General features: G+C 40.5%; 1 protein-coding gene across 3 annotated transcripts in view; it reads left to right on the top strand.

Annotated features, from left to right (window-relative positions):
- The first annotated feature begins 2,329 nt into the window (after positions 1–2,329).
- Positions 2,330–22,538, top strand: part of LPCAT3 (lysophosphatidylcholine acyltransferase 3) — a 51,669-nt gene continuing 31,460 nt past the window's right edge. Inside the window, exon 1 of one of the 3 annotated variants that reach the window (XR_002825738.1) lies at positions 2,330–2,519. Coding sequence is in view for 1 of the 3 variants with exons in the window: in XM_004387241.2 (XP_004387298.1) it covers positions 2,369–2,519 (151 nt within the window). In the remaining 2 variants the exon portion in view is untranslated. Of the gene's footprint in view, positions 2,520–20,419; positions 20,451–22,538 lie in introns of those variants that run through there. The other 2 variants (XM_004387241.2, XM_023741511.1) reach the window with 2 other exon arrangements.

Below are 22,538 nucleotides of genomic sequence, written 5' to 3'. Positions count from 1 at the left end.
TGGAAAAGGATTGTGAGAATAGCAGCACAACTGGAAGAACGTTACCGATGTCACTGAATTGTACATGTAGAAATTTTTGAAATGGTGTATCTTTGGCTATGTATATTTTCACCAAAAAAGAAAAAAGCTCCTCCAAGGTTGAGAAGGGAGAGTGTTGACATGTTGTGGGTTTGTTAACCAACGTCATAAAACAATATGCGTACTGACTGTGTGATGAGAAACAATTTGCTCTGTAAATCTTCACCTAAAGTACAATTTAAAAAAATTAAAAAAAAAAAGACTGAAGGAAGACTCAACAACCTGCGTTATGCAAATGACATAACCTTGCTTGCTGAAAGTGAAGAGGACTTGAAGCACTTACTGATGAAGATCAAAGACCACCGACTTCAGTATGGATTACACCTCAACATAAAGAAAACAAAACTCCTCACAACTGGACCAATAAGCAACATCAAGATAGACAGAAAAAGAACTGAAGTTGTCAAGGATTTCATTTTGCTTGGATCCACAATCAACACCCTCGGAAGCAGCAGTCAATAAATCAAACGACACATTGCATTGGGAAAATCTACTGCAAAAAAACTCTTTAAAGTGTTAGAAAGCAAAGATGTCACTTTGAGGGATAAGGTGTGTCTGACCAAAGCCATGGTGGTTTCAATCGCCTCATATGCAAAAGCTAGACAATGAATAAGTAAGACCAAAGAAGAATTGACGCCTTTTTTGAGTTGTGTTGGCAAAGAACGTTGAATGTACCATGGACTGCTAGAAGAACGTACAAATCCGTCTTGGAAGTACAGCCAGAATGCTCCTTAGAAGGGAAAACAACAAGACTTCGTCTCACATACTTTGGACATGTTATCAAGAGGAACCAGTCCCTGGAGAAGGACAGCCACTTGGTAAGTGCAAGGTCAGCGAAAAAGAGGAAGACCCTCAACGAGATGGATTGACACAGTGGTTGCAACAATCGGCTAAAGCACAAAAATGATGTTGAGGATGGTGCAGGAGCCTGCAGTGTTTTATTCTGTCGTACATAGGGTTGCCATGAGTCGAACGGACTGGAGAGCACCCAGCAAACAACATGCTATTAGATGGGGAGCCCTGGTGGCGCAGTGGTTAACCGCTCAGCTGGAAATCAAAAGGTCAGTGATTACAACCCACCACGTGGCAGTCTGCTTCCTTGGAAAGCCTTTAGGGCTGTTCCACTCTGTCCTATAGGGTCACTATGAGTCGGAATGGACTCCACAGCAATGGGTTTGGTTTTGTTTTTTTGGCTTATGCTGTTTGAACTTTTGTCATGTACCTGTATTACTTAAATCGTGACAAAACTAGATTAATTTTTAGTTAAAATAAACCAAAACCAAATCACTGCCTTGGACTGGATTCTAACTCCGAGTGACCCTCTATACAGGACAGAGTAGAACTGACCCCATAGGGTTTCCAAGGCTATATATCTTAAAAAAGCAGACTGCCACATCTTTCTCCCGCAGGGCGGCTGGTGAATTGGAACCGCCGACCTTTTTAGCAGCCGAGTGCTTAACCACTGCGCCACCAGAGCTCCTGTGAATTTAAACAGTAAGTATTAAATAAGTATATCTTAATTTCATCGCCTCTTGGGAGAAGGTAACATTTTAACATAAGAAATTACGTGTAAATAACGCACTAATACTTTGATATAGGAAATTAATCCATGAAATTAAAGGAGCAGGCAAAGTGTTTCAGTGCATTCGGCTCTCCGGGGATCCTTTGGGTGTGAACACGGCGTGTCTAACGGTTTAAGAACGAACCGGGAGGCACCGTTAGGAGGCGCTCGAGAAGCTGCAGCAGGAATTCCTGCACTCTTTGCCACAGCCCCAGTAACCCCAGTGCGCAGGCGACCGAGAGTAACCTCGCGGTGAGGTCACGGGGTGCCCCACCTCCCGCCCGAACTCTCGCCTGCTCCTACCTCAGCCAATGACAAGCCAGCGAGCGAGCCGGCCGGACGCTCGCCCTCATGGACTCCTCCCCAAAGCACTTAGAACAGAGTTGTACAATTACCTGGCCGTGGGCTTTAGACTTTTCCAATAGAAACTCTAGTCCCCTGTTCCAAGACCCGCCCACCTCTCTGCCTACCGGGTTTTCTTTCTCGGCGGTCACCTTTGCCTTACAAACGTTCAGGCCCGCCTTCTTCTTACCTTGCTTCATTAGGCCCCGCCCTACGCTCGGATCGACCAATAATAGTGTGACCCTGGAGCCACTAGGCGGGCCTGCAACCAATGCGCACGCCGTGGGCAGGCCCCGGGCCGGAATTGGGGATATAGCCACAGCATTTTGTCCACATTCGGGGCGCGCGGAGCTAGGGGGTGGTCCCTGGGGGGCGCCCACAGTTAAGATGGCGTCCGCAGCTGAGGGGGATGTGGGAACTGTTGTGGAGCTGGTGAGGTTGCTGCGGTCGGGTTTCGAGGAGCTGAGCCTTAACAAGTTGGCGACGTCCCTGGGCGCGTCAGAACAGGCGCTGCGGCTCATCATCTCCATCTTCCTGGGTAAGGACCCTCCTGCTTCCCTCCGTCCCCTCGCGGAGTCCTAGAGGGATAGAAAAGGAAGGGGGACACGACCTCCCTCTCTTCCCGGAGCCACCCAGTAGGGCTCCGTGGGGTGCGGGAGGGAATCCTGAAACATACCAACCTGCTGTTGAGGAAAAGACAGCGGTCCTGTTTCGAGTCTGGGGGCGCCGTGCCCTCTGAACCTCCTTACTTTCCTCTGCGACCCTTGCTGCACCCTCTGGCCCTTCCTTCGGCGCCCTTGCCTTGTCATTATTCCGTGCAGTACCCCGTACCCGCACGACCTGCCCTTATTTGTCGCTCTCTTGAGTTAGACTCTGTCCATGTGTACTGCTGTCTGTTATTAATAACAACCCACACACGCGCGCATCTTATCGGTAGACTATAGGCCCCCTAACTTAGGCCTTCTCAGCCCTATATTCTATACTTCCATATTCTGAGTATTTTGTGCATTACCAGCTTATATTCCACTTTCTTTTCTGTCTTGTTTCTGTAATATTTCCTTTTTATACCATATTGATTTTTTTTTTTCCTTTAGCCACCCTCCTGTCGTTTATCCTGGAATATCATTTTAATACTGAGCTTGGGAAACAGAAGTAACAACCCCCTTTAAAACTATCCATGCTGTTCCGAACGTTTATCACCCATATAGTTTAAAGGATGTGGTATGTCTGAATTTGTATCACAACAGGCTGTGTTTATAGGCTTTTTTTACTGAATCCCTACTCCATGGTTTTTTTAATACATGGAGATAGCGTGGTATAATGAAAAAAAAAGTGTGGGCTTTGAAGACAAACCCAGCCTTACTGCTGCTTGCAAGCTGTGGGACCCCGGGCAAGCCACTTGACCTCTCTGGGCCTTGATTTTCTTATCTGTGAAATGAGGACAATAATACATACCTCATAGGGTTGCTGTAAAGTTCTGTAGAATTCAAAGGTCAAGATCCGATATATATTTGAGTAGTTGGAAGGTTTTGTGAAGATTATGGGACTTTAGCTAGGAGAGTGGGGGTGGGGAAGAATTAAGCAAAAGCTTAAAGTGATGATTAAGAAAACAGGACTGGTGCCACAGCAGAGAGTTAGAGATCTGAACCTTAAGAAGTGTGACTAAAGTTGTGCAGATGTGGGAAGCCTTAAAATGCCAGAAAGAAGTTTGTAATTTATCCAGGAGTCAGTAGAGACATTGGCATATAATATTACCAAAGGCTGATAACCCAATCTAGATAATGGGAGAGGCATTAATTCATTTTTAAACAACCTTGGCTAATATCATTGTTATTTGCCTAGTACATATCAAGTCAAGGTGATCTTCCTTTCTTAAATAAAAGCCACCTTATCCCTCCCTTGTAGAATTGAAAGATTTTGGAGGTGGAAGAGACCTTAAGTTGTGCGACTTGCACAGTGTCAGCCAGGTTTAACTCAGATTTACCAGCACCCCAATCTAGGGCTCTTTGCACAACACCAGCTTTGAACTTCCTACTCTTTCAACTAACTTTGTTTCTGACCCAGTTATTTGTTGGGACTGTAATTGGCAATTAAGAGTATTTACATTCGTTAATCAGGAAACTCACTATTGATTTCTCAGCTATAAATTGAGATTGTAACACAAGTAGCAACAAATTATAAGAGACACCTGTTAAATGGAACTGGTGTGGAATTAGGACTTGGAATTTGTCTTTTGTGTGTTTGCCTGGTGGGTTATGGCTAAGTACTATTATGGAGTATATGGCTGACTAGAGAATTGTTTCTTCCATATCCTGGTCCTCTACTCTCATCTTCATTCATTATCACCAGTCATCAAGGTAATAAATACTAGTGTAATAGATCTATCACACTCCTGAGGCCCCTGGCCCATTCTACCATTTTTCATATCCTCCTTCCTATCTCACATATACCATTGCCTTCAGTAATTCAGTATTTCTCATTTTTAGATCAACTTGAGACTTCATGTTGCTTCATTATCAGATACAGATCTTTCATGTAGATATGTAGAATTGTATTTTCTAGGTATAGGTTAAACTTTGGAATGCAGAAATTTCCCATACCGGTAAACATAAATTGGTAAGCTGGACATGTGCATAGAAGGATACATGCTGGTTATAAATATGTTCCCCTTACAAAGGCATTATCACTTCTGTATACTGTAACCTAGAAACCAGTAGCCTTTCAGAAGTGGAGTGTCTAGTTCCTGATCCCAGCTCTCTCAGGGAACAGGACAGACAGAAGCAGATGAGGGCTAGGATACTGGAGGAAATCCTTGCCAGAGGTACCAAGAAGACCGATGGTCCAGAATGACTTCTGATCCACTTTCTGCAGTTAGAGATTAATTTGGGTTAAAAACTCCTCTTTCTAAATGCAAAAGAGAGTTGGGTACATCAGGCATTCACATTTTAAAGTGTGACTAACTTTCAGTCAGATAGTCTCATTACTCTTTTCTTAACACCTTACTTTCTCTGTTTGAGTTCTGTATGCTGATCTTAGGGTGGGGTGCAGAGCATTAAAACACTAGCTTTCAAACCTTTTTCACCGAGGCCTCTGGTAAGAAATAATGTTTTACATCATGACCCAGTCACACATATGTGTATATGAGTATTTGAAACAAAAGTTTCAGGAAACAATTGTTATCCTTACTATAGGCCATGTGTTCAGCTATTTTCTATTTTGTTTTTTAGTATTGTTTATGGCCCACTAAATTGATTTCATGACCCATTAATAGGTCACACCAAGCAGTTTGAAAAATCCTAAGTTAGAAGCTGTAATTTTTTTTAGCAAGCAGTACTTCAGGGAAAGGGTAAGCTTATGTGGACTGCTGCATTGGAGTATTTTGAACCACCAGAAGATTCTATTAAAGGATGTGTGTATGTTTGTGTTGTATATGATTGCAAGGTGTTTGGTGGAAAGGTACTAAAGATAAGTATTGCTGTAAGCCCTGGTGTTGGCAGATGCTACTGGAAAACATCTTTCCTTCAACAGCTTGGGTCTTATCACTCATTATGTTAATTACTAACTTGAATTCTCCAAATACACTCACTAAAAGCTTATAGAGCACCTACTGTAGGCAAAGTACTGTGTTCACTGCTACAAGAGCAAGGGGTGCAATGTGAATAATAGAGTCATGCACTCAAAGTTATGGTCTGTTACGAAGTAGGGAGTGGGCATGAGATAAGTATACTTACTAATAACCATGATAAAAGGCAGAAATCTAAGTGCCATAAGAGAAGTACAAAGCTTTATAAGGTTTAAAGATGGAACCTATCATCGATTACAAACTTTGAAAGATAAATAAGGTTTCAGCAGACTGAGATGGTAAGACAGAAAGATAGCATGAGCAAAGGCACTGACATAGGAATGTGTGGTGACACATTCAAGAAACATCAAATACTCCAGCTCGACTGAAGCAGGGCCTAAGTAGAGAAGTGGGAAATATGGCTGGGAGGGTAGGTTGTGTAGCCTTAAAAGCCAAAGTAAGGAGTTTGTACTTAATTAAGTAGGTGAGAGGGAGCCACTGGAGATTTTTTGAATGGAGAATAATGTGACTGGAGCTGTATTTGGAAAGATAATACTGTGTAGGGTGATTTGAAGTGGGCATATAGGAGAGGTAGGGAAGCTAATGAGAAGGAACAATGATCTGTACAGAAAGTTATAATAACTTGGAGGCAGGGTGGTAGCACCGAGAAAGGAAAGTAAGGATCTGATGTGAGATATTTTAGGAATACAGAATCTTTTGAAATGTAGATTCTATAAGCACCGTCATCTACATAGCTGCTCATGCCAGAAACGAATCGTCCTTGTCCCCTTCCTTTCACTCCCCACGTCCTCATCCTGTCAATACTACCACCAAATTTTGTCTCAAATCCACCTACTTTTTTCTATCACCACAGCCATGACCATCTGTTACTGGAACCACCTGACTAGCCTCCTGACTGGTCTCTAATTCTGTTCTTGCCCCCTCCAGTCCATTCTCCACAAGCAGCCAGAGTGATCCGATCCTGTGCCTCTCCCGCTTAGAACCCTTCAGGGGCTTCCATACATGGCTGTAAGCCCCTGCCTGCTCCTCCAGCCTCATCTCAAGCACGTTCACAGCCTGTTAGCCACATGGCCTTTTTTCAGTTCCTCAGCTGCATTAAGCCCTTTCCTAACTCAGAACCTTCGTTCATGCTGATCCCACTGTTTAGAATGCTCATCACCCCATTATTCACCTGACAGATTTCCTTTTCATCTTTCAGGTCTCAGTTCAGATTGTCACTTCCTCTGAGAGTTCTTTCCTGACTCTCATTTTACTTACGTCACCTGTTATACTCTCATACTGACTGAAATTTCCTTCCAAGTACTATTACAGTTTGTAATTAAATATGTATAAGTTTTGTTCACAGTATTGCCAGAGTTAAACACAGTACCTGGCTTATAGAAGAGGCTCAATAAATATTTGTTGAATAAGTTAATGTATGAATGAATGACTTGGCAACTGATTAAATGGAGGCTAGAGAAATAGTGTAAAAAAAAAAAATGACTCACTCCTTCTGCCTGAGTAGCTGAGAAGAAATGATATCTTTCACAAATACAGAGAGGTCAAGAGAAAGGGATGATATTGTTCAGTGCCAGGTAATGATCTAGGTTTTGGATTTGCTTTAGGCTCCAGGGGCACCTCCAAGTATCTTGGGAGTTGCAAAGCCTAGTCTTGAGCTCAAGAAAGAGGGTAGACGGAAAACAAAGTTTTAGTAGTCTGTATTGGGGTCATAATTGAAGCTAGAGAGGGAATGAAATGCCATGGAAAAGTTTATACAGAGAGAAGAGAATCTAATTCATGTTGATTGAATATGTTAATGTTGCTACCCTTTGTTGATAATAATAATAACTGACATTTACTAAGATTTGCTAAGTACTATACGTTGTTCTTAGTGAACAGGCAATACTCCGCCTAAACCTACCGATTACCCATAATGTAATTATAGTACTGTTATAATTTCGCTTGTACAGATAAGAAACAAGGTTATTTAACCTACAGAGGTTAAATAACTTGCCTAAGGTCAAAGCTAGTTCTACCTGACTCTAGAGTTCCTGCTCCTTACCGCATCAGGATTGAGAAGAGGGTGGAAGAGATAAATGCCCTAGGTATCCTTTTAGCTTTTCATTCTGTTGTTATTAAACTAAGATGTAATCAGCATATGAGTTACCTCTCAGCTTCCAAAGCTAGAACTGGCCAAATGGAGCAGATGGCCACCCCGCTCAGCATGAGTATTCTCCTCTAGCAAACTTCTTGGCCGTGACTGTGGCTTGGCTGTTAGACTGATCAAAAATTGCAGATGGGGGTAGAGTGTCATTTCTCAGAGGTTCAGAAATAGCATCACTAAGGTTAGCAACCTTTAAAATCAAAGGAGGTTCTATAGTTAGTTTCCTTTGGACCAAAGTCAGGTCTAGCCCTTCAGAACTAAATCCATTATTATTCAGTGCACAAAGCTTTCTTCAGGTAGTGTTGAAATCACAATATAAAGAGACCAAAGCTAAGCTAGATAGAAAATAAAAAACATTAACTAATATGACTTCTGAGCTTAATACAAAAAAACCAAACCCAGTGTCATTGAGTGACTTCTGACTCATTGTGACCCTATCCAAATATTCTGCTACTATAAAATAACAGGATTGTCCTAAATGACTTTCAAGGCACCTTCCAACTCTAAAAGTTTTAAGTATATTGCTCCTACATTTTTAGGTCTTATCTTTATTCTAATCCATAGCCACAAATTTCATCATAATCTAAGGCTTTCCATTTGAGGATTTCTTTCAAATATATTTTTTTCCAACTACTTGTTATCTATACTCCAATATTTTACATTGCACAAAACTTCATATTTTGAATGCCAGTGTAACTTAATGTCAGACAGAATCATTTCTTTGCAGAAGCGTGTGTAAATTAGGGCCCATGAGATCAGATGCACAGGCTAATTTACAAAAAAATTACATACCCACTGATATTAAAGCATATCTGGGCAGCCAATGAAATCCACTGGAGGTGTTCAGTCTAGCAGCCTTTAAAAATGGTATTTGGTCTTCAGGAAGAAAATGGCATTTCATCTGGTCCTTGAGGGAAATGGTAAGATTCTAGTCAGGTGCAGATGAAAGGAAGAGCTTTCTAGCTGGAAACATAGTGAACATATATATGGATATCAGGAGAAGTAAGGCAAATCAGAGGAAAAGCAAGTAGTCCATTTTGGCCAGAACATAAACTAAACCCAACCCATTGCCGCTGAGTCAATTCCAACTCACAGTGACCCTACAGGACAGAGTAGAACTGCCCCATAGGATTTCCGAGGAGCGGCTGAGGGGTTCGAACTGCCGACCTTTTGGTTAGCAGCCTAGCTCTTAACCACTGTGCCACCAGGACTCCTGCCGGCCAGGACATAGAGGATCCATAAAGGACTAGTAAAGATAAACCTGATAGACCATATGGGTGATCTTTCAGTTAGGTGGGGGTGGGGTGGCAGAGTAAGGTCTTGGAATGTGTATTGTCTTTAGACATCCCCAGGCCTCTGCTCAAATTCTGGATCAGATAAGTACTGTTCACCATCCATTTCCTCATGTTCACAAAAGCCAATTTTACTAAAGAATTGTGGTTAAGAGTTAAATGGTTTGTATTTCAAAACAAGCAGTTGTTATTTTGAAACAGAATGTAAGTTTTATATGGAATTTTAAGATAATAACAGTCATCAAAAAATTTCGTATATCCAGAGGGTTGCTTAGGTGTAGCTTTGTGTGGATGTGTTCATTCCCTGCTGCTCTGCAAGTTTGAGAAGTACTGTTCATTGGGATGCAGTGAAGGACTGAACCAGAGAAACTATGCAAACACATAACCAAGCCTGAAACTATGTAAACACTTAACCAAGCCTGACCTAATGTAGTTTTTAAATAATCGTTCTCTCCTTTTCCTCTCAGTAAATATTCATTTCCTTCCTTTCCAAGGATTTGGGACTTGATTTATTACAGTGGTTCTCAAAGTATGGTCTTAGGACCAGCGGCATCAGCATCTTTTGGGAACTTGCTAGAAATGCAGGTTTTCAGGACTACCTCAGACCTACTGAATGAGAAACTGGGGGTAAGGCCCAATAATCTGTGTTTTAATAAGTCCTCCAGGCTACAGTGATACACCCTTTCTTCATGTATCTGTTTTGTAATCCTTGATGTTCTGATAGTACCTTCAACTTTCGAAATGTTACTATAGCCTACAATCTTTGGAATGAACAAAACTCAGATTCTTTTTGCCTTAGTTTTCTGTATTGCTGACTTCTCTTGTTATTTTTCAAATAATAATATTATTGAATCATATGATTAATATTATAATAGTATTATATCATTATCATCATTATTATACTACCATCATTACCTGCACCATCTGTAATTCATATTTTTGATGAGAAAGTTAAATATAAAGGGTTTTTTTTTTTTTTTTTTTTTTGGTACGGTTGGTGAACTAATAATTCCATCCTTCCTTTCTGTGTTGCATAAAACTCCTTGAGCAATATAGCATTCTCCTAATTGATCTCTTCACATTTCTTAATACAATTAATAAGTTTTGACTCATAGCTTTAACAAAAATTAGGTACCCTAGTTGCACCTGACAGGGAAAGCTGTTCTGATAACAAGGCAAACTATCCTTCTTTAGAGTAGAATTTTTAAGGTTGGGGTGTGTGTGTGCGCGCGCGCGTGTGCATGTGTGTGTGTGTGTGTTGTGAGTGTGTTTTGACATTTTTCCAGCAGCTGATGAAGTCAGGGACCAGGCGACTTAGGGCCCACTTGAAGTTCTCATGGTAAGACAATAATAGCTTCTATAGGGTCCCTATGAGTCGGAATCGACCTGGCGGCAACAGGTTTTTTTTTTTTAAGAGAACTTCAGCTGGAGCCCTGGTGACACTGTGATTAAGAGCCCAGCTGCTAACCAAAAGGTGAGCAGTTTGAATCCACCAGCTGCTCCTTGGAAACCCTACAGGGCAGTTCTACTCTGTCCTGTAGGGACACAATGAGTCAGAATCCACTTGACAGCAACAGGTTTGGTTTTTGGTTTTAGAGACCTTCAAAACCTGTTTATAATTCGTATAGCCCAAAAGATGTTGTATGCATCTTTACTTCTCCCTGTCTTTAAAACAGGAATGGAGAAAGTCTAGGAAGGGTAAGACACTAGAAATAATAATAATAATTTCTGGGTGAGAATTTCCTTTTAGCTTAAAATAGACTTGCTTTATGATCTAGGTTCCTCTCTATTCAAGCCCTGGCTTTGAAGATAAGTGAGATACATGAAGCTCTGGACACCTTGGATGAATAATTCTGTGTAAGAATCCTATGTACAATAATCATTAGTAATAGAGGCTTCTGTTAAAAATATCATTGCATTGTAACTGTAGAGACAGTTTGTCAGAGAGTGGGTAGAAGATTAGGCCAGAAACTATCAGACCCAGGTTCTGTTCTTAACTCCCATGAAGTCATCAAATAGACTATTTAAATACCCCACTTTAACTAGAGGCTAAGTTAAAATTAAAAATAAAAACACTTGTTAATTGAAGATGCTTTCAGCACCAAGTATTCATGTTGCCATGGTATTTTCATTTAAAAAATTCATACATAGTCATATCTCCTACATAAAATTATATATGGTCAGATAGTATTTTTGCAGATGATTAAGAATTCAGTATCGAAAATAGAGAATTCATAATGCATATACTGTATGCCTATACATGTACTATATGCAAATATGGAGGATTAGTTCCCAGAAGATTAAGGTTCTGATCTCTGTATGTTTGTATATGCTATAAGAAGAAGTGGCAGCCAAATAGCATGGTAGATGTTTATAGCTCTTCAGGTTTCCAATTTCTGCTGTGATAGCAGTTCTAAACTCAGATAGACTTAGGCATCACTCTAGATTGCTGTGCATAAATACAAAACTTCTGTTTATAAGCCAGCAAGTAGAGGCCAACTGGATATAGTGCCCTTTAAGGCTCCTATGGCATATACCTCATATGGAAGTAAAGCTTGATTAAAGCTAGAGTACAGACATACCTCGGCCCTGACTAAAAATATTGTAGAATCCTCACTCTTGAGCTAAAGGATAATCTGATACCACTTTTTAACTCTTCATTGATCACTGGCTCTTTGATAGCGTAGGAGACTAAAGCAAACCATGTGAACTCCTAGATAGCAGGCATTTATTTTAAAACGCATACAGCCAGCTTCCCAAGAATGCCCCAGGGTCAGTTTAGGTTCAGTCTTATGCTGTAGACCAGGGCTTCTCAACATTGTCTACCAAATACACTAAAAGCCTAACAGAGTAATTGTGGAGACTCAGGTCATCATCTCACCAGAAGCTCCAAATTTAAGTCTGCATGTTTTGTTTCATAGTAAAAAATTATGTATGTGTTTTACTCTCCTAAAATACATAATTTCTTAATATTTTTAAAAATCCAGATCTTCAAGTAAGATTGAAATGCTGGTATTGAAAGAAGTAGATCATTTCTACCTGGGATGGTTAGGGAAGGAAGCCTTCCTTAAGCTTTAAGTATAGCCCTGAAGAATGGGTAAGATTTTGATAGTTGGGAGTGCAAGGACGTGGTATAAGCAATAATAAAATATAAAACTAGGGATGCTTAGGAAACATTAAACATACTAGGTTTTTAAAAGCCTTGGGCAACAGTTTCTTAGATATGACACCAAAAGCACAAGCAACTAAAGAAAAAAATAGATAAATTAGACTTCATAAAAATTAAAAACTTTTGTGTATCAAAGGACGCTATCAAGAAATACACCCCAGAATGGGAGAAAATTTTATATATTCGACAAGAGTCTAGTATCTGGAATATGTAAATAATTCTTGCAACTCAATAATAACAAGGTCATGGAAGCTCCATAGACACATCCAAACTCCCCGAGGGACCGAATTATTGGGCTGAGGGCTGTGGGGACCATGGTCTTGGGGAACATCTAGCTCAATTGGCATAATATAATTTATAAAGAAAATGTTCTACATTGTAATTTGATGAGTAGCGTCTGGGGTCTTAAAAGCTTGTGAGTGACCATCTAAGATACTCCACTGGTCTCACCCTGTCTGGAGTGAGGGCGAATGAAGAAAACCAAAGACAAGGGAAAGATTAGTCCAAAGGACTAATGGACCACAACTGCCACAGCCTCCACCAGACTTGAGTCCAGCACAACTAGATGGTGCCCGGCTACCACCACCAACTGCTCTGACAGGGATCACAATAGAGGGTCCCAGACAGAGCTGGAGAAAAATGTAGAACAAAATTCTAACTCACAAAAAAAGACCAGACTTCCTGGCCTGACAGAGATTGGAGAAACCCCGAGAGGATGGCCCCCGGACTTCAGTAATGAAGTCACTTCTGAGGTTCACCCTTCAGCCAAAGATTAGACAGGCCCATAAAACAAAACGAGACTAACGGGGCACACCAGCCCGGGCCCAAGGACTAGAAGGCAGGAGGAGATAGGAAAGCTGGTAATAGGGAACCCAAGGTCAAGAAGGGGAGAGTGTTGACATGTTGTGGGCTTGATAACCAATGTCACAAAACAATATGTGTACTAATTGTTTAATGAGAAGCTGGTTTGTTCTGTAAACCTTCATCTAAAGTACAATAATAATAATAAGGCAAATAACCCAATTTAAAAATAGGCAAGGGATTTAAATAAATCAGTCTCTTGAAAAGACATAAAAATGACCAATAAGCATATGAAAGATGCTCAACATCATTGGTCATTAGAGAAATGCAGATTGAAACTACAGTGAGATACCACTTTATACCCACTAGGATGGCTATAATAATAAAAATTTAAATAAAAAACTGAAGAAATTAGAATCCTCATACATTGCCAGTGGGAATATAAAATGATGCAGCCACTAAGGAAAACAGTTTGGCAGTTTCTTAAAAAGTTAAACGTAGAGATACTATAAAAAACCAAACCAAACCCATTGCCGTCAAGTCAATTCCAACCCATAGCAACCCTAGAGGACAGAGTATAACTGCCCCTTAGGGTTTCCAAGGAGCAGCTGGCGGATTTGAACTGCTGACCTTTTTGTTAGCAGCCAAACACTTGAGAGTTACCATATAACCCAGTAATTCCACTCTTAGGTGTAGAAGCATATGTTCACACAGAAACTTACACACAAACGTTCATAGCATTATTCTAATAACTAAAGGTGGGAACAACCCATATGTCCATCAACTGATGAATAGAGAAACAAAATGTGGTCTATTCATACAAGAAATATATTCAACTATAAAAAGGAATGATGTACCAACATGCTGCAACATGGATGAACCTTTTTTAAACATTATGTTAAGTGAAACAAGCCAGACACAAAAACCCACATGTTGTATGATTCCATTTATATAAAGTACCCAGAATAGGCAAATCCATAAAGACAGATAGTAGATAAGCTGTTGCCAGGGCCTTTGGAGAGGAGAGAATGGGGAGTAAGTGCTAGTGGGAATGGAATTTCTTTTTGGGGTGATGGAAATATTCTGAAATTAAATACTGGTGATGGTTACACAACCTTGTGAATATACTAAAAACCACTGGATTGTATCCTTAAAAAGAGTAAAGACGGACTGTGTATGATTAAAAAAAAAAAAAAAGTCTTACACCAGTGTTCATTGCAACATTATGCACAATAGCCAAAAGGTGGAAACAACCCAAGTGCCCATCAACAGATGAGTGAATAAACAAAATGTGGTACAGTCGTCCCTCAGTATCCACGGGGAATGGGTTCCAAGACCCCCTCAGATACCAAAATCCGAGGACTTTTAAGTTCCTTATATAAAATGGCATGTAACCTGTGCACATCCTCCTGTATACTTTAAATCATTTCTAGATTACTTATAATACTTCATACAATGTAAATAGTTGTTATACTGTACTGTTTAGGGAATAACAACAAGGGGAAGAAAAGTCCATTTTTTTCCCGAATATTTTCAATCTGCAGATGTGGAACCTGCAGATACAGAGGGCCAACTGTACATATATACAGTGGAATATTATTCAGTCATAAAGAGAAATGAAATTCTGATATGTGCTACAACATGGATGAACCTTGAAAACATGCTGAGTGAAATAAGTCAGACACAAAAGGACAGATAGTGTATGATCTCACTTATATGAAATATCTAGAACAGGCACATGCATAGAGGTAAAAGCTTAGCAGTAGTTACCAGGATCTGGGCAAGGAAAGAATGGGAACATATTGCTGAAGGGGTCCTGAGTCTCTGTTTAGGGAAATGGATAGTGGTGATGGTAGCACAATATGCTGAAAGTAATTAATGTCACTGAGTTGTACACTTAAAAATGGTTACAACAGCAAAGTTTTTGTCATGTATTTTTTTTTACCACAATATTTTTTAAAAAAAAATTTTTTAAGCCTTGGGTTCACGTAGGGGTAGAATGAAAGATTAGATGGGAAAGACAGTTTGTAAAGGGCCTTGATGCCAACCTAAAGAAGTTGATTTTGAGCAGGGGGTGATAAATTCAAAGCAGGGTTGTAAGAAGTTTAATTTGAATATGAAATGAGAAGGAGAAATAACTGGCGGTGAGAAGGAGAGATAGAGGCTGTACAAAATCATAGATTTAACACCCAAGGTTTCAGATCTTCAGGAAGGACCTGAGTAAATGTGTATATACATATGTATGGGAGAGGTGGTCATCTAGGGTAAGCCATGGCACAAATGTAAATATTGAAGACTGGATAGGTAATATAGCAGAGTAGTTGAAAGCATAGTCTCTGGACCAGGCTGTCTGGGTTCAAATCCCAGCTCTGCCACCCACCAGTTCTCTGACATAAGCAAGTTACTAAACCTCTCTGTGCTTCAGCTTCCTCACCTGTAGAATGAGGGTGTCTGCCTCAAACGGTTGTCAAGAGGATTGAGTGAGTGAATATATGCAAAGCACTTGTAACGTCTGGCTCAAAGAAAGAGCCCTGTAAATGTTAGCTACTAGTCTGAGACTTGAGTCACAAACTAGGGTGTATCCAGCAGTTGTTCTCTGCTCCTTAACAGCATATGAAATAATAATCATGAAGTGTTTTAAAAAAACAAAAACTTTTTCTTAAGGAAAAATGGCTCTAAAAGGAAAACCCAGCTACTACTAATATAGTGGAAGTGACAAAAAAGTAGTTAAAACATTGATGACTCTTAGCCAGAAAACATGTTTTGAATACATTAACAGTATAGTATTGAATTTGATGATGGTTGAATTCTGTGGTATGAACCAGTCCCCCATACCTTCTGTGTAGCACTGTTTCTCAGAGTACAATGCCAAGGCATTCCCTCCCTTTAAGAATTGGGAATCTGCCCTTTTTCATCTGTATTTTTAATAAGCATCTCAGGTAAATCTTATGCATCCTACAGACTGAGAACCAGTGCAATGTACAGAAACTGGAAAAATGACTCATGAAAGAGTCCGTTATATTTAACATACTGTACTAGGTGGAAAAAATTGAAAAACAGTGAATACCGGAATGTATTCATTTCAATGAAATATGTAGCAATAAGGTATTTTTGCTTAATTGAATCAAAAGATTAGTCAACTAAGAAACCCTATTCCCTACGCAGTCTAATTAATAAATTCTAGGGGAAGAAAAGAAAGAGCTTTTTGCAGTACGTTGCCTCTAAAATCTTGTTTTAAAATTTTAAGTCTCATTTTAATAATCAAATAAGATAGTTTTTACTCATCCAGTTTCTAGTTCTTAAGGTGTTTAACGTTTGTGCTTTGCCCTTTTTTACTTATTTCTTCATTTTCTGAAAGAAAAATCGTTACATATATATGTGGGTATATAAGAAAATTCATTGCATAAATGCACATATACAATAATGCATAAATTTTATATTGGAAATACATGAGGAAACAGGCAGGATACTTTAAATTACTTGTATCTATATTTTTTTAATGTTTTTCTTAAGGGAGGAAATGATTCATAGAGAATTCAAACTCCCTTTTTCTGTTTTCTTTTGAAGAGCTGCACACACACAAACACAGAGAGGGAGAGAAACTTAACAGTTACAACCTATTCAAATTCTTTAAGACAATTAGGGTGTAATAGGTGTTATCTTTTCTCCTGTTAGAATCTTAGCTAGGTAACAAAGAGCTTATTGTTACACTTGCTGAAACACCTGCTGAGAAAAAGAGTTCTCACCTACCTTGTTTGTATTTATAAAGATTAGATTTGGCAGCTCTAAAGACAAGAGAGGAATTATCATGACAAGTATTTAAGAGAGCTGAGAAAGGACAGCTAATTAGCCAGTTGGTAAGGGCAACCCAAGCCCATATCAAGTTAGAACAGGAGCTAGAAACATTTTCTCCACTGAAAACCAATGCTATGAAGTAAAAGTTAAAAAAAAAAAAAGTAGCCACACACTAAATTGGACTTTTTTGAGAGAGAACTGTAAAGTGTACAACCCAGTAAACATAAAAAAGAAGGGAAAATACCTCAGGTCTATAGAATGGAAAGAAAGGAGGAAAGCGATGAAAGAAAGATAAGAAGCAAGAGGCGGGGTGGGCGAGGCAAAGAGCCAGAGAAGAGTGAAACTGAGGGCTGAATGCTCACCTGGCTCCTCTCACCCCAACTTTAATTCAGACAGCTAACACTACCTCTGTGAGCCTCAGCTTTCCCTGTGTAAACATCTGTGCTAGATGATTTCTGCAGTCCTTTCCACCTGCTGTCTAAAATGCATCACTTAAGCAGGTAAAATACAAGTCATGTCAACTCTTCTCCCACCAATTTCCCACCCCCTTCTCTCTGTCTGCCCTAATTCTGGCCACATCCTGTCCTTGCCTCATGCAGTCTCTTTTGAGCTACGCCAAATTTCAACCACGGAGTCTGTGCTTCCAATTCCCTTACTACACACATACACTGAGCTAGGGGTGACCAAACCAAAAACCAAACCCGTTGCTATCGCATCAGTTCCAACTCATAGCAACCCTATAGGACAGAGTAGAGCTGCCCCATAGGGTTTCCAAGGAGCACTTCATGGATTTGAACTGCCAGCCCTTTGGTTAGCAGCCGTAGCTCTTGTACCCCAAAGTCCAGACTAACAGTCTGCCTGCCTGTTCTCTTCAAAATTTGCTTCTAAGGTACCACCCCTGGTATCCCGCATCCCTGTCTGTCAGTCACAGCCCTGTCAGAACCCTCTCCGTCCTACCCCTCCTCCAGCCTCACGCATCTACTGACAGACAGCCTGGGTCCCGTCACCACACTGCTGCCAAACGCACCCCCATACACACACACTTGAGCTCCCATCAGAACTTATTTTGGGAGTATACCTATTACTTGGAAGACCTTGGATGAAGCCCTAAACCCACAGAATTCTGGGAGTAGCAGCAGCAGAATTTTCAGGCATATGCCCAGTTTTGTTGTGGTGGTAGTATTTTCTAAACCTGGGAGCAGGGGTTCAGCCAGGTTTTGTGGGACCAGAAGTTTATACAATCTTGGGGACCTTTTTTGAGAAAAAGAGTACAAAAAATCTTAGTTTTACAATTTTTACAAAAATATATGACTATGTAAACACATTGCTAGCTCCTCCCCTCCCCTCCCCCTTTTTAGAAGGGACCTGTGCAAGGGAAGTGCCCTGAAACTGAAACTTTATTCAATTCATTGCAGATCTGCTGCTTCCTAAGAGTATGGGGTACAACTCACAAGCCTTTATTTTTGAAACTTGCTATATTGTTGTTGTTAGGTGCTGTAGAGTCTATTTCGACTCATAGTAACCCAATGTGGTAGAGTAGAACTGCCTCATAGGGTTTTCTAGGCTGTAAACTTTACAGGAGCAGATTGCCAGGTCTTTTTCCAGAGGAGCCGCTGGGTGGGTTCAAACTGCCAACCTTTCAGAGTGCTTAACCGTTTGTTCCATGAGGGCACCTGAAACTTGATATAGGCTTAATTTAGTTAAGTCAGGTTGAGGTGGTGAGAGGCAAGAATTTCCCATCCCTGGGTTAGAGACTTAAACCTGAGATTTTATATCTTAAAACTGGATAAAATAATACTCAAGTTTTAAGAAGCTAGGTATAGATATAAAAGAGTGACCCATACCCAGCATAAATATTTGTACAGTGGCCTAAAGGAAGTACATGTATAATGCTTCTGCAAATATTTTTTCTTTTAATCTGCACAACAGCCCTGCAGAATGGCTGGTGTTTTCCCTCTTTTACAGAAGAAGAAATTGAGGCACAAAAAATGTAAATCATTTGCCCACACTGCAGAGCTGAATTTCTAAACTAGATCACTCTGACTCCATAACTCAGAGATATTCTAGTTGATCAGATAATCTGGCTACAAGTTGCCATGTGGTTTATTAATTTACGAAGAATTAAAATGTGATAAAATGCACTTAGCACAGGAAACGGGTGTCATTTTATCTTTGCCAGAAGTCATTACAGTGTCTTAAAGTGTCTCAAAATCAGTCGTGAACATCTGCTGCCCTGTTCTTCTAAAATGAAGAAATGACAGTCAACAGCCTCTCTTAGCTTTAACATCTATAAGTCCATAACTTTTTGTAGAATAATTTTTAGGAAAAAAAGTTTGGTCTAAAGTAACAAATAATATGTGACCATTTGAACAAACTGTAGTAATACGGAAAAATACTATAATCCAGGTGTTTACACATAAGAATAATGTTCTTGACATCCCTTTTGCCATCAAGTATTTGAGATGTGAAATACTCCTTAGGGCTTGCCTCTTATGGGCAAGAGAATTATACAGAGAAAAAGAAGACAAATGAAAAAGGAAGGAGAGTTAAGCCCCACTTGACACTGTCTATTTAAGTAGAAGGTAACTGATTAGACACTGAATGCTTAGAACCTAGTTACTGATCACTCTGTCAGCTGCAAGGGCATTTGTAGATTGTAACTTTCTCCTGGGCCAAGAAGCTAGTGTGAGACTCGGAGTGCCTGATTCCTGTGGCCATGCTTCAGTTTCAGTCCCTGACTGCCATTCTCTCAAAAATAGACATGAAAGGGGATTAGTTACATCAAAGTCAGCCTTTGTTGTATCCTAACTTTTCAGCTTTTGCACCAGGTTTCACCAGTCAATCTGTGTCTATAACATCAGTCACTAGCACTAAGCTCAAGAAGGCCTTGCTTACTTAAATGGAGAAATTAAAGAATTACTTTTGGGGCAGTTCAGGTTAGGTAGTTTGGTTGGGTTGAGAGACTAAAAATCTAAAAATTCTGAACCTTCATAACAACACTTTTCTTTCTTTCCCACAAATAACAGCCATCCATTAGTTTACCTTTAAAATGTCCTTATACCAGACTTTCCAGAGTCATTGAAGCTGGATGAACCCCCAAAACTATTGCCCTGAGATAATCTTTAAACCTTAAAGCAAAAATATCCCCTAAAGTCTTCTTGAAACCAAACAATAATTTAACTTGACTAGTAAAGAATGTCTACCTTGAGCATTATGCTCTTTTAGGATCTATCTATATGGGATCAAATTGACAACAGCAACTCGAAAGGTTAGCTAAGAAACTTAGGGGGATGTGAGTTTATGTTAATGGGGGAGGAACAACTCAGAAATGGAGGGTGAGAGGCAGGGCCAAGATTGCGGAGTAGTCAGATACTTCCAGTGGGACCCTCTTACAACAAAGACCCGGAAAAACAAGTGATTTGATTATATATGACAGTCTAGGAGCCCTGAACATCAAAGGCAGAGTTGAGGAACCGGACTGAGTAGCAGGGGGAGGGAGAGACCGTTTGGAAGCACCAAGGAGTTGCCATACCTGACCTGGAAAGAGCCTTAGCCCTTCAGGCCTGAGCAGCTTGTGGGTGAGCGGTGAGGCAGGCAAGCAGCCGTGCTCCGAAGGCACATTTTCCACACTGGGAGAGACTCCACGTGGCCACCCAGAACCAGTGAGAAACAGCCCTCCACGAAAGGTATGTACTTGTGAACAGCTTACTGCGCGGATCAAAAATACCCCCCTTAGGGAAAAAAACTCTCTCCATTTACCTCCCCGCTCCCTGCTCTGCACTGGGTCCCAGACTGGTTTCAACGATTGTCGAGTCACCTGGGCTGGAAGTAGGATCTGTCACACGCCCTGAGCCATTCTCCCAGCCTTGGAGAGTGAACAAATTAACAAACGGGAAAAAATAAACTGCCGGATCCCCTAAGCCAGGAACCAGGGTAGGCACAGCTCCTTTGCCTAAGCACAGGCATAAGGGATCCATGGACTTTGAGTGCCTTTCCCCCTGCATAGACTTGTGTGGGCCCATGTCAACAGCATAGGCCCTCATTACCGCAGTACAACAGGGTATATACTGGAACTCTAACTTGAACTGTTTCAGCTGTGAAGTGGCAGGTTCTTGACATTTGACACCGCTCTGTCCATTAAACAAAGTCTTCACCTACCCACATCAGGGGCCTGAGGAATGGTGGCTCCACCCATGCCACCTAGCCACCTGCAAGAGGGGCCCATGAATTAGAGGTGCCCCCCCAAGCCTTACAGCCAACAGCATTAGGTGCTCATAGTCCTGCTGCAAAACCCACCCACCTACGTGCTGTAGGGAACAGGGACATGCCTTCCTCCTGGATACTCGGGGGTGGCAGTCGGCCCCCTGCCTTGCTCAGAGTGTGTCCCCCTGCTACAGCCAGATGCCTCTGTCTACACCAATCACCCATGCCTGTCTAGGAGTGTAAGTGAGAGCCTATTCCACATACTTGGTGGCTATCTACCTGGGCACCTGAGCTGAATCCATACAGGAGGAGTGGGCGGACTCCTGAGCTTACATACTTAGTAACAGATCTAACTACCTGGTGACAGGATATTATAGCTTCAAAGGTGCCAATAATCAAACTAGCTCATACAAGCAGCCTATTTGAGCATATCGAAACAAGAAGCTAGGACACAGTAAGCAAACATAAAATAGATATAATAACTTATCGATGGCTCAGAGACAACAATCAATATCAAATCACGTAAAGAGGCAGTCTGTGATTGCTTCAGCAGGCTCCCAAAATAATCTAGAAATTTTCCAGAGTAGGAAAATTTCTTGGAATTACCAGAGGCCGAATACAAAAGAACAACATACAGAACGCTTCAAGAAATTAGGAAGGAAATTAAGAATACACAGAACGTGCAATAGAGGAAATTAAAAAGATCAGAGAAGAGCATAATGACAAATTTAACAGTCTGTAAGAATCCATAGAGAGACAGCAATCAAAAATCCAGAATATTAACAATAAAATTTCAGAATTAGCTCAGTAGAAAGTTAGAGGAGCAGAATTGAGTCAATGGAAGTCAGAATTAGTGACATTGAAGATAAAGCACTTGACACCAACTTATATGAGGAAAAATCAGATAAAAGGATTTTAAAAAATGAAGAAATCCTAAGAAGTATATGGCACTCTGTCAAGAGGAATAACCTACGAGTAATTGGAGTACCAGAACAGGGCAGATAACTGAAAATACAGAGAGAATTGTTGAAGATTTGTTGGCAGAAAACTTCCCTGATACCATGAAGATGACAAGGTATCTATCCAAGATGCACATCTAACCCCACATAAGGTAGATCCAAAGAAAGTCACCAAGACATATGATCAAACTTGCCAAAACCAAATATAAAGAGAGAATTTTAAGAGCAGCTAGGGATAAACGAAAAGTCAGCTTAAAAAGGAGAGTCAATAAGAGTAAGCTCGGACTACTCAGCAGAAACCATGCAGGCAAGAAGGCAAGGGGATGACATATATAAAGCCTTGAAGGAAAAAAACTGCCAGCCAAGAATTATATGTCCAGCAAACTGTCTCAAATATGATGGCAAAATTAGGGCATTTCTAGATAAACACAAGTTTAGGGAATTTGCAAAAACCAAAATTCCAAGAAATACTAAAGGGAGCCCTCTAGTTAGAAAATCAGTAACATCAGGTAACAACCCAAGACTAGAACACAGGACAGAGCAACCAGATATCAACCCAGATAGGGAAGTCACAAAAGTAAATCAAAGCTAAAACACTGAAAATAGGGAAAC

The sequence above is a fragment of the Trichechus manatus genome, unplaced genomic scaffold (assembly GCF_000243295.1).
Source record: "Trichechus manatus latirostris isolate Lorelei unplaced genomic scaffold, TriManLat1.0 scaffold00182, whole genome shotgun sequence".
In the NCBI taxonomy this organism is placed as follows: Eukaryota; Metazoa; Chordata; class Mammalia; order Sirenia; family Trichechidae; genus Trichechus; species Trichechus manatus.
Note: the sequence above shows the minus strand (reverse complement) of the source record. Positions and strands in the feature narration are given on the sequence as shown.